The sequence below is a fragment of the Apium graveolens genome, chromosome 8 (assembly GCF_009905375.1).
Source record: "Apium graveolens cultivar Ventura chromosome 8, ASM990537v1, whole genome shotgun sequence".
Taxonomy (NCBI): domain Eukaryota; kingdom Viridiplantae; phylum Streptophyta; class Magnoliopsida; order Apiales; family Apiaceae; genus Apium; species Apium graveolens.
In genome coordinates, this window is record NC_133654.1 from 28653120 (window position 1) to 28665669 (window position 12550).

At 35.6% G+C, this 12550-nt stretch overlaps 1 protein-coding gene across 1 annotated transcript in view; it reads right to left on the bottom strand.

Annotated features, from left to right (window-relative positions):
• Positions 1 to 11964, bottom strand: part of LOC141679443 (uncharacterized) — a 173235-nt gene extending 161271 nt beyond the window's left edge. Inside the window, exon 1 of the mRNA XM_074485946.1 lies at positions 11700 to 11964. Coding sequence (XP_074342047.1) covers positions 11700 to 11964 — 265 coding nt within the window. The remainder of the gene's footprint in view (positions 1 to 11699) is intronic.
• Between the last annotated feature and the right edge of the window lie 586 nt (positions 11965 to 12550).

Here is a 12550-nt window from a genome sequence, read left to right on the forward strand (position 1 = left end):
AGAATAAGGTGTCGATAATCAAACTTATTTTTGATTATTCAAATAAAGATAGTACTTTCGTACAAGTATATCTTTGGTTATTTAATACTCATTTCAAGTATAAGTTTTACAACTTCTACTTCAATTATTTGTATAAAGATTATTCTTTATGGTAATATTATTTAAATAATAATATTCAGATATTTTCTAATATATTGGGACTGATTTACTTTGTTAAATCAGCATTACACCAAACACTCTTTAAAGTATTTTCGAGTCTTTAAAATGATTTTTAAAAGTTAGAGCGGATCCCAAAACTCATTTTTTATATATTTAAGATCTTCCTTTTTGAAGGGGACTTGAATACTCGCTCAAAAATCTAAGGGATCCGGCTCTGTGGTGTATTTTATATTCGCAACGAGGTTGCTGTTTTGGTAAATGAATTGATTACTTACCCAACGTTCGGGAAGTAAGTCCATCTATTTGAGTCGGCATAAGCAACATGGGCTCAGTGGGCGTCCATGAAAGTGTAAGTGGCTGAGTGGGAGTCCATCAAATGCGTAAGTGGCTGAGTGGCAGTCCAGCATAAGGTCCTATTGCGGCCAGGGTGATGACCAGTGGGGAATTCGTCCATCTACTAGTAGAAAAGGTTACTTATTGGTATCTTTGCCTGATCAGCAAGATATCGGGTTTATGCCAAGGTTTTCTACTTTCCAAATTCATTGGATATTGCAACTCTGTTTATAATTTTCATAACAGAGGTTTTCAAGGAGTGTATGAAATGTATATATATATAGGTGTATATATATATCGGGACTTAATGAAGTATCTTGTAACTTCATTATTTATAATGATGTTCAAAGATTGAATCTATTCAAATCTTGTCTTGTAGTCTCATGTATGTGATGAACTTTTGAAACTAATTATAACTTGAACGATGGTAGTTCAAATAGTATTTGGAAAAGATATAAGTATATTGGAGTATCTTGTAACTTCATCTTTTAAAGTTATATCTAGCAAATGATTATCTTATGCATGTCAAAGATTTTCAGAAAAACGTTGAGACAAGGTTAGATATATGAGATCACCTTGCAACGATAGTTTTATACAGTTATAAACTGGAACTCTGTGTATATTATGCATGGAAGAGGACTTCCAAGATTTTGAAAAGTATATATGTATATATACTGAATATTTTGCGACTTCACCGCATTAAGATATCAAACTTGGTCCATTTCTTTTGACCAAGACTTTCATGAGTACTATGAGAAGGCTCATATATTGTTAATCATTATACATATTATTTTGGTGGGCTTGCTGCTCACCCTTACCTTCTTCTTTCATCACACAACAACAGATAGAAAAGATGAACAGGACCAAGCTCCCAATTCGCGAGCGGATAGGAAACGTTCCGCAGTTTCCTATAGGCGTTGATGTCGCTGTAGCTGAGGTAGGAACTACCAATAGGCTAGGCTTTCAACTTTTGATATACCAGACTTATGTATCTATATCAATTGTAATAATGGCAAATAAATGTAAATCTATTCAGAAACCCTTTTAAGGTGTAATGGCATATAATTTTGGAATAAAATGACTCATGTTATTTTTGGATATTTGTAATATCCGGGATATATCGTGTAATTATTTTTGCTATTATATAATTATTATGTGTGTTCAGTATCTACTCTGTAAACTAATTGTTAAGTGTTATCTGTACTTGAATATTCAAAAATAATATTAATTGAGTATTTTAATTTTTATATGTCCAAAATAAAATATAGATAATTGTCATATCTTCCTAATTATTTTTATGTTGGTTTATGGATTTATAAGAATCATATAAAATTTCTAAAATCTTTTTCTGGGTAATTAAAGTCTATTTTATGAAAACGGGAACCAACCACCGTTAACCGTTTTTACGTTTTTAGAACCCGAAACTCTTTCGAGAACTCCTTCCTAACCTAATTGTAATATTTCGAGCATATTCCATGTTTCGACTTTTTCGATCCGGCGTACGGTTTGTCCTGCGCGGGTGCCGGCGCAACATTTTCGATACAATATTCGTTTCGGTAAATCAATAAAACCCGTATTTTCGATAAACGGGAGCTTTTTATTAAACTATCCCAATTATCACTTTGTAATACGTGTAACCAGGCGCTGAGACCAAGACCGCAGTACAAATTGTACTGATTTGGATAATTATCCCGAAAACCGATACCGTTTGGATCAGTTTTTACAAATAAACGTACCGTTTTATATCGGGAATGATCCAACGGGATACTAATTTTCCGTAATTATAAATAGCCTTTTACCGTATTTTATTTCGTATCAAAATCATTTGCAGATAGTTAATTATATAATTTTCAGAGAAAACCCTAATTACATAAACTGTTGTAAGAATCAAACAGCAAAACGAAGGCGTTACCGATCTCTGTTTTCAAAGCTTGAGTAACCAAAACGAAGGATTTGAGGTGTTCTATCAGATTCTGAGCTTTGTTTCAATGCAGAAATCAATGTTATTTTTCTAAAAATTTATTTATTTTCGAATTTATTTTATTAAAAATATGAATTTTTGTTCGGATGATTGTTTGTATGATTTGATGATTGCATGTTGTAGAGCTTGTTTTCCTGATGATTTTGGTATATTATACGTCTGATTTGGAGTCCAATAACATGTTCAAATTTGAGTTTGATTTTCGAATTTCAAAATTAGGGTTTATAACCCGTATGAATGTTCTTAATTGAAATTTGGGGGTTTCTTATTCTGGAATAGATTGATGTTGTGATATAGTGGATTGTGTTCTCTGTAAAATTTGCAATCCAGTCGTATAAGTTTCATGAATCAACGAGGTCTGTAGAGAAGGGAGTTGTGTTTTGAATATTTCCGAAGTTCGCCGGAAACTGGCAAACTTCACGGCCAAATTCCGGCCAACTCAGGGATTGTTAGATCGATTTGATTGCATGGTTATGTTCCTGGTAATCCGTAGATGTGATCTGGAGCTTGTGGCAAGGCGAGGAGGCCGGAATCGTGTTCTCCGGCCACCCCTGTGTTTTCCGGCGACTAGACTGCAAAATTGCAGTTTAGTCCCTATAGTTTTGTAGATGATGAAGTTTAGTCCCTGAAGTTTCCAGACTTTGCAAAAATTGGATTCCTGTTTTAAAAATGTTTAAAAATCATATTTCCTATTTATTTTTATTATAAAAATCCGTTTTTAATTTCTGAAAATTCTAAAAATTATTATTTTAATTCCGAAAATTATTTTTAATTCACAAATAAATCTGAATTAATTAGTTAATTAATTTCAGTTAATTTTTAATTGATTAATTAGTCAATTAATTCAAAAATTAATTGATTAATTGATTTAATTAATTATTAATTGATTTTTAATTAATTATTTAATTAGATTTAATTATTTAAAAATGATTTAAAAATTTTGAAAAATAGTTTCGAGCTTTAAAATATTATTCTAAATTATTTTCAAGGCTCGATAATTATTCTAAAATTGTTTCGGAGCCAGAATTGGCCAACCGAACCCTGTTTATTATTCCGAAATTGATCCAACGACCCGTTTTAATTCCGAAAAATGTTTTAAAAATCATTTTAAATACCAGAAAGCCTATTTATGACCTGAAATGTCTTTATAATTGATATGTCATTGATTACGTGATGTATTATGTGTGATTTGTTGATTGACTGTCGGTTTATATATTCAATGATTACTGTTTATGGCATAACTTTCAATCCGTTAATCGGATTTGGGTGAAACGAAGGGTAGATAGAAGTATGTGTTGAACAGAATCGTATGAGTGGAATATTGATAGATACTTATGATGCCTAGCAGAGTAAGCAAGGCGTAAGAAAGAGAAGCAGGTGATCAGAAAATAGAATTGACATGTAGAAAATACAGCAAATGAGCAGAGATTAGAAGCGAGGCATAGGAGAAACAGATGAATGGTGGTTGAATAGAGTCGTAGACAAGTACAAGTGAGGTTGGAATCAATTATGATAAGGCAAGTACTTCTAAACCTTTCTCGAGATTTATTGCAAATATTTCTAAATTCCCTTATGACCTATTGTTAATATTCAAAATAGCTCTCTTTTATATTGGAAATACTTTGAATCCTCCAGCCTTGAACCTGAGCCACATCATTTGATCTTTGAGCCGTAAGCCTTATTCTTTGTGAACCATTTCTTGTGGATTTACCAAATATTAAACCACACAAATACGATACTACTCCACAAATATATATCAATCATATACCAAACACTGGAACAAAATTGTTTATATATACAAAAACTTTTATACTTAACCATACCTGGTGATATCAAAGCACTAAAACTTTAGAAAAATACTATTCATCTAATACCCGATTATCCTACTGGCTGGAGACCACTTCTTTTATGTATTTTGACATACCCTTTTTGGTAACTATGAACTTTTACCATGCTCTTTTACAAATGTTTTATGGTTATTGATTATGATCTGGTTTTATTGAACTCTATTGTTTATCATATTGAAATGCTTTAGAATTGGATAGTTTTCTTTGTATGGACCAGATTCGTGGTCAGACCATATCGATGGTCAAGTTAGGCCAATGTGTGCCTTGGATCCAGTAGTTAGAGCAGTGCTGTGTGTTTTGCTCGGGGTTAGTGCGTGACTGATCAGCAGCCTAACCTTGGTTTAAAAACTTAAAATGAATAATCCAATTCTATTGGTTGTTTAACAAGAAACTTGATTCCTTTGAATCATCTCATTTATTATTGTCTAACCTCAGTTATTGATAATATGACTTGAACAACCTTGCTAGTTAGCTCACTCTTGCGAATCTTTTTATATATTCTACAGTTAAGAAGGATACGGTTGATAGCAAGGTTTCCCAGTTCAATGTTCGAGCTAGGATTCCAGATTATGATTGATCGAGCTAGCAGGAGCTTATGGCAGTAGTGAGATAGCAAGGTTGTAAGAATGATTTTATTATCAATTGTAAGTTAAATTAGTTGGGATTTGGTACGATGTAATAATTAAGATTGTGGCTTGTTTTCATACTTTAACCTGTTGTGATCCGTGGTTTTGTGAAGCAGGGTCATTATAAATATTATTTCTTATACAGGTTGATATATTGTGTTTATGTTGTGGACCCCAAACTTCTGACCCGGGTTTGGAGGGCGCCACAATATTCATCTCTGAGACTATAACTTGTGGTGTGTGTGTTTATTGTGGGGTCACAGTACAGAGTAGTTGATTATTTATTAAGATTGGGTGTTATTAAGGGTAATGGAACTCGTGACAACCCGGATCCCCGACCCCGGATTTGGGGGTGTTATAGTTCAAAAGGATTCAAACACATCCCTAGTTGCATCCTCCCAAAAGGATGCAGCTATTGAAAATAGTCCCCAACTAGGGACACAAAACAAAAGAGGGAGGGACACTGAAACCACACATTCACTATCAAAGCCTTTTTAAGAAGAAAGAAGGCTAAAACCCTAGTTTCAACACAAGGGGCACACACTGCACAGATACATCCACCTGTATCTTTGCCTTCTCAAATTCAGCTTGATGTGGCTCCAGCAAATGTGGAGTCACAGCCCCATTCTCTCATAATAGACACACATCAATCACCAAATTCTCCATCACCATCTCTGGATGTGGATATGATATTCACATTAATTCCTAATTTTCCCTCTTTAAAACTCAGGGAGGAGCCCCACTCAAATCCTGGTGATCATCATCTTTTAGATGATTTGTTGGATCATCAGCCAATTCTTTCATACTTAGTTGAAGAATCTGTGTCACCTCACTTAAAATCAATTCACAAAGATTCAACAATTATGTCACTTTCAATATCTACATCTTTTCCTTCTTCAACGGATATCTCTCATCCGTTGACAAGTGGTTGTTCTTCGATGGATAAGCTTAACAACAGTTATCCGTTGATATCATCAGTTTCCACTTCAACAGATACTCCCTATCTGTTGATGGTCTCTACACATATAACTGAATCAATTCCAAGTGTAGAAGACATGGTTACTGTACAATCACTTCTAGGATTGAGGGAAGGGAGTGATAATTTGAGTGAGAGGTTGGGTTGCTCCTAGGCAAAAGGAGAGGTTGAGAGTCAAAATATGCATGCTATTTCTTCCAGCAAGGCAAGAGTGAGTGAGGGGAGTGCCACCTTAGTAGCTGAGGGTGAGGGTGTGAGGGTGTGTGTGAGCCAGAGGGAGCCCCTGATGCAAGAATATAGAGAAAATGAGAGAAAAGCAGGTACAGAAGCTATAAGGGTGGATCCAGCCATTGCTAGTGAGTCAATGATTGTGGATGATGCTGAAAAGGGAAGACAATTTCAGCAACATTACAAAGCTGAAATTGATAACATTTCCTTGGATGCTGACACTTTTACTCATCCTGTTTCAGCCTATCAACTGTTGGCTGCTCAGGGCAATGTGGAGGCAGAGCGGACTTTGAACATAGTGCACACTTTAGAATCTCTTCAAAGAGATAAAGTTGTTGTTAATAGGATGCCTTCTCAAGCTGGTGAGCCATCTGAAGAATTTGAAGTAAATTCTAATGATGATGACTCTATTTCTTTGGATGGGAGCATGAACTTAGGGGGAGATGCAGGCCCAAGTTCTGTTCCAAATTTACCTGAATGGGCATGGACAAAGAAATCTACACCAGGACAGTTTGTTGTAGCTTTGGTCAAGCAGGTTATGGCTATTCAAAAGGCCCTTCAGGACACTTCAGATGCTGGTACCAAGGCTATTCTTCAAGCTCATCTAGACTCTCTGCATCTCCTGCAGTTGCAGCACATCAGACAGAATTTGAGTGTGAATGAACTCAAAAAGGATATTGCTGATATGAAATCCTACAATTCTGAGAAGTTGGATTCAGTCATGCCTTATGGTACAATGCAAGATTTGTTACTGAGATTGAGGAGAGAATCTGATGCTGACAAGAGGCTGGCCAAGTTGGAAAACAGAGTTCAAGTCATTGAAGACTCTGTGGTCACCATTCTTCAAAATCAACAATCTCAGACAAGTCTACTATTACAGCTGGCAAAAGCACAAGGCTTGACCCCTATCCTTGATGATAACAAAACGGGGGAGAATAAAGGGGAAGGGGAAAGAGAGCCATCAACAAAAGTTCAAATATCTAAAGTGCTAGTTCTTGCCATCACCACTTCTCCAACACTTCAAATCAAAGGAAAGCTTGATGGAATTGATCTAATCCAGATATCAGCAGCTGAGATGAAAGTCAAAGAGCAAAGGAGGAGAATTGATGAAAGGATGAAACAAATTTTTGGTTCTACAACTTCAAAATCACAATTTGTGAAGCATAGCACAAAGGTGGAGCCAATCATTATGGAGCTCAAGCCAGTAAGGAGGAATAAGGTTGGAGAGACTTCTTCTAAGAATCTGAAACCTATGGTTCTCAAGCCCAACAACAGATCTAATAAGGACTCTACAAAGAACCCTCTAAGCCTTGCTCAGTTGAAAGAAGTGGATTTTCTTCTTCCAAAGCCTGATGAAGAAAAGGTTTTGGGTGGTAATATCATGAAGCACAAGGAGACCAAGGATGTGGTTGAAAGAATGAACATGGCTATTATCTTTAGAGAGGGAAAGAGTATCTGTGTGATACAAGGACATCCCAAATTCTCAATAGCCAAGAGGGAAGAAGCCAGAAGGTTGAAGGAAGAAGCTAAAAAGCTAAAGGCTGACAAAAGAGCACAAGCAAAGCTTGAAAAATAGCTAAAGTCAAGTCAAGCTGAAGAAAAGAAAGAAATTGAAGACAAGGGTGAAGATGTAGGTATGGGGGACATGCTTAGTGATGATGTGGAAGAAAGAAGTAAGGAAAGAAAGGAATGGCAGAAAGGGAACAGAAAGAAGGCCAATGCAAAAAGGAAGATTGTAGATGAAACTGAAGAAACCCAATCAAAATCCAAACCACTACCTTCTATTCCTGAACCTATTGTGCCTGACCCCTTCATAAACATCCATGGTGAAACAATCACTCCTAAGGAGAAACCAATTGATTGGGACACCATCAAATTGCCCACTTTCTTAACCACTTCTCCACCATCAAAGAAACAGAAAAGAAAAATCAAATCAACACCTCCTCTAACCTCAATCAAATTCACTCAGAAGCCTAAGCCTAAGCCACAAGCCTCAAAGGATGATTATGTTCACATTTGTGACATAAAGGAATTTACAGACATTGAACTCTATCTGGATGAGCTGGAGGAAGTAAGGGGAATAGATGCCTACAGACAGCTTCCAGAAAGACTAGTGTTCAAATATAAAGGAAGTGGGGAAAGGACTTGGCCTCTTTACGGAATTCTGAATGAAGGCTATTCTACCTTGGTTAGATTCTACTCAGCTATAAAAAGGGATTCTTGCTTTACCAGGATTGCCAAAACTGAGATTCTCAACAAGATTGCCAGCATAAGGAAAACTTGGTGGGAGCCCAATGCCTTGCCTAGAACATTACCTATCCCAGAGAGAGGAATTACAGTTCATAAATCACCTCATTGGTTGATGGAGTTCAGAGACAATAAATGAGTCAGAAGATTTTTCAGACTTGAAGATCAGCTCAAGATTGCCAGTAATGAAACTCTCAAGGATATGCAATATAAGTTGGACATCAATGAAGAAGATGAAGCTGAATTCTACAGACAACTCCAACTCCAAATAGAGGAGAATGACAGGAGGCTAGGGAAGAAAACAAGGGATCAAAGGAAAAGAAATTAATCTACTCAGTATAAAGGAGCACCCTTGGAAACAATGTAATTCTTCAATTCTATCTCAGTATACACATTTTTGCAGCACTTTTGAATTTCTACTTTATTTCAGTTCATATGTTTGATAAGTGTTTTGTTATCATCAAGTTAAACCCAAATTTATGCCTACAGTTCTAGTAGACATAAATAGGGGGAGATTGTTAGGAATATGTGTATTAGGTTGATGATAAGTTAAACAAAACACTTAAGTAGAAATCTAGTGTTTGTAGCCTCAACGGATAAGACCATTTTGGCTATCCGTTGAAGGAGTAGCTTTACTTAGAAATAAGTTTAGTATTGTAGCACATTTCATTCTTTGTATTTAAGTTGTAATTCTTAGATGTTGTGGGAAATTATCAGTCATGTTGACTACTAGTGGATATGCAAATAGGAGGGCTAATTGTAAATATTTCATGCCTTGTAATTTTGTATAAGTGAAGTAGTATCAACTGATATTAAAGGCCTTCAACGGATGAGAAACAAAGCTTCAACGGATGTCTCTAAAGCTTCAACGGATAAAATCCATCAACGAATGAGTGCTTCAACGGATAAAGCTTCAACTGCTAATGCATCAACGGATAAAGCTTCAACGGATAAAGTCATCAACGGATGCTTAGTTCAATAGCAGTTGATAGTGACAATTCATAAGCTGACAGAGGCATATAGGTTGACAGAGACAAACTGGAATGTGGCAGCCTCTAGGAGGAATCAAGAAAATACAGCATTTCCATTCTGGTGCAAACTAGGAAGTATTCAAAGATTCACAGCTAAACCTAAATTGCATTGGATAGAGAAATGAAGAAGAAACATGTGAAGAATCTTTTAATTGTATTTTACAGTTTTGTCTTCACTTGTAAAACCAAGTAGCAACTAGTAATAACAAGGTGAATTTTCCAGAGCTGTTTAGAAAAATCCAGAGAGAAAATCATCTAGTTTGTACTAGGACGCAGCTGTGATTTAAGTCTTTGAATTACAGATTTTCTGAAACAACACATCTCTGGTGGAACAACAAATCCACCAGAAAAGTTTTTAAGTTCTTTGTGTTCTTTACATTTGTGTTTGAATATATATCTGTCTGTATTAGCTTCAAGCAATTCACACACATTTGTTCATTAAAACACTTAGCCTTAGAAACTGCTCAAAACATGAAAAAGTTTTGAGATTTACATTCAACCCCCTTCTGTAAATCTCATTGTTAGTCCACTGGGAATAAAAAAAATATTTAGGACTCAGATACAGGTCATCACCGTCCACCGTCCGCTCGTAAAAATTCATCGTAGACGGCGGTAAAATTATCGGGGCACCCGATTATTCAGGTTCCAACACGAAAATTCTACCAATAATTTCATAAATCTATCCCGCTCGAATTATTAATAATATCACAAAATCACTCAAAATAATTCCTGCAGAAAATAATTAATTAGAATAATTCGAACAAAAAATCAAGAACCACAGCAAAATAACCGCAAAAAGCCTCACGCAGGCGCATCACACGTGCCACCACTAAACACACACACTCACACACACACACATGCATATACATACAAGGATGTATATATATATACAAGAACAAGCACAAACAGAACCCACTGGAACACCAAGGGTGATGACCGGAATCCGCGGAATAGCGGCAGAAGAGAAAGAAAATGGAGAAGGGAAGAAGAGAGGGAAGAAAGAGAGACGATGAGAGAGTATTATAGAGAGATAGGAAGAGATTTGAGAAAGAGAGATTCGGAAAAATTTCCGAGAGAGAGAGAGAAAGAGAAAGATGAAACGGGGTCAAGAACAGGGGGTGGGGGTTTCTTCTCCTTTTTATTAATCGAACTGCCAGCAACCTATCATAAATTAAAGGATATGTGTCAATTCATATATGAAGTTGACACGTGTTCGAATATTATCCGGGGCCGAATATTGTACTTATTGAACCGCTGCAACATTTAAAACGATCCTGGAAAATCATAAAATCCTCTTAAAATATTATAAATATCTCGAAGATCACGAAACTGTAAATTTCAAAATTTTCAAACAAACTTTGAGGCGCAACAAATACCGTATTTTAACAAATAAACGAAATAACGCGCGATGAAATTAGTTCCGAAAATTTCTAAAATAATTTTAAAAATCCCAGAACATTATAAATTTAATAAAATACGAGTTTCATACTTTTTGTAGAATTTTGGAATTAAATATGGATTTTAAAAAGAAACACAATCAAAAAATCATTTAAAAATAAATAATTAATAAAATATTGATTTATAAATTTTATAAAATCCCAAAAATAATTATTGAAATTATAAAATCATAAAAACAATTTTAAAGATAATCCAAATATTTTTGAAAATAAAATTTTGCCATAAAACCACTTTAAAAAACGAAACAAAAATAATATGGTTCCAGAACAATCATACGAACAATCCACGCAATCCAACAATCACATATAAATGATAATAAATAAAACACAGAGATCATAGTCAACATACAATTCTTTATTTAAATAATTACGCAATAATTACACATTTAAATATCACAAAAATATATGAGTCGTTATATCCTTCCCCCTTTAAAAAGATTTTGTCCTCAAAATCTTAACTAATTAAACAAGTGAGGATATTTGTCAAGCATATCTGACTCTAACTCCCAGGTAGACTCTTCTACCCTAGGGTTTCTCCAAAGTATTTTAACTATAGGTATAGATTTATTTTTAAGTACATGTTCTTTACGATCTAATATCTGGATTGGCCGTTCCACATAGGACAAATCTGATTGAAGCTCGATCGGTTCATACCCAATCACTTGGTTTGAATCAGGGATATACGGCTTCAATATGGATATGTGGAACACATTATGAATATGCTGCAACTGTGGCGGTAACGCTATCTCATACGCGACCTTTTCTATTTGCTTCAAAACTTCGAATGGCCCTATATACCTTGGGCTAAGCTTACCTTTCTGTCCAAATTGAACCAACCCTTTCGATGGTGATACTTTCAACAATACCAATGATCTTATCTCAAAGTTCATATCTTTCCGATGTAAGTCTTCATTCTTCCTCTGTCTATCCTGAGCGGTTTCCAATCTATTCTGAATCAATCCCACTACATCTCTAGTCTGCTGCATTAACTCAGGTCCTAACACTTTCTTTTCTCCTACTTTGTCCCAATTCAAGGGTGATCTGCATTTACGTCCATATAAGGCTTCGTAGGGTGGCATTCCGATGCTAGCATGGTAGCTATTGTTATAAGAAAATTCAATCAACGGTAGATGATCGTCCCAGTTTCCCTTGAAATCCAAAGCACAAACCCTTAACATGTCTTCTATTGTCTGAATCGTTCTCTCACTTTGGCCATATGTCTGAGAATGATAAACAATGCTCATATTTAACTTAGTTCCTAAACACTCTTGGAACTTGGTCCAGAATCTAGAGTTGAATCTTGGGTCTCGGTCTGATACGATGGACACGGGAACTCCATGCTTGGTTACTATTTCATCCAAATATATTTTAACCAACATTTCTAAAGAATATATCTCGTTGATAGGGAGGAAATGTGCTGACTTTGTCAATCTTTCGATGATTACCCAAATAGCGCCATGATTCGACTTTGTCTTTGGCAATCCTACCACGAAATCCATTACAATCTCTTCCCATTTCCACTGTGGAATCTCCAAAGGTTGCAATAATCCACTAGGCCTTTGATGTTCTGCTTTTACTGTCTGACACACGTGATATTTGCTGACCCAATCTGCAATATCGTTCTTCATTCCTGGCCACCAGAAGTTTTTCTTTAAGTCTTGATAC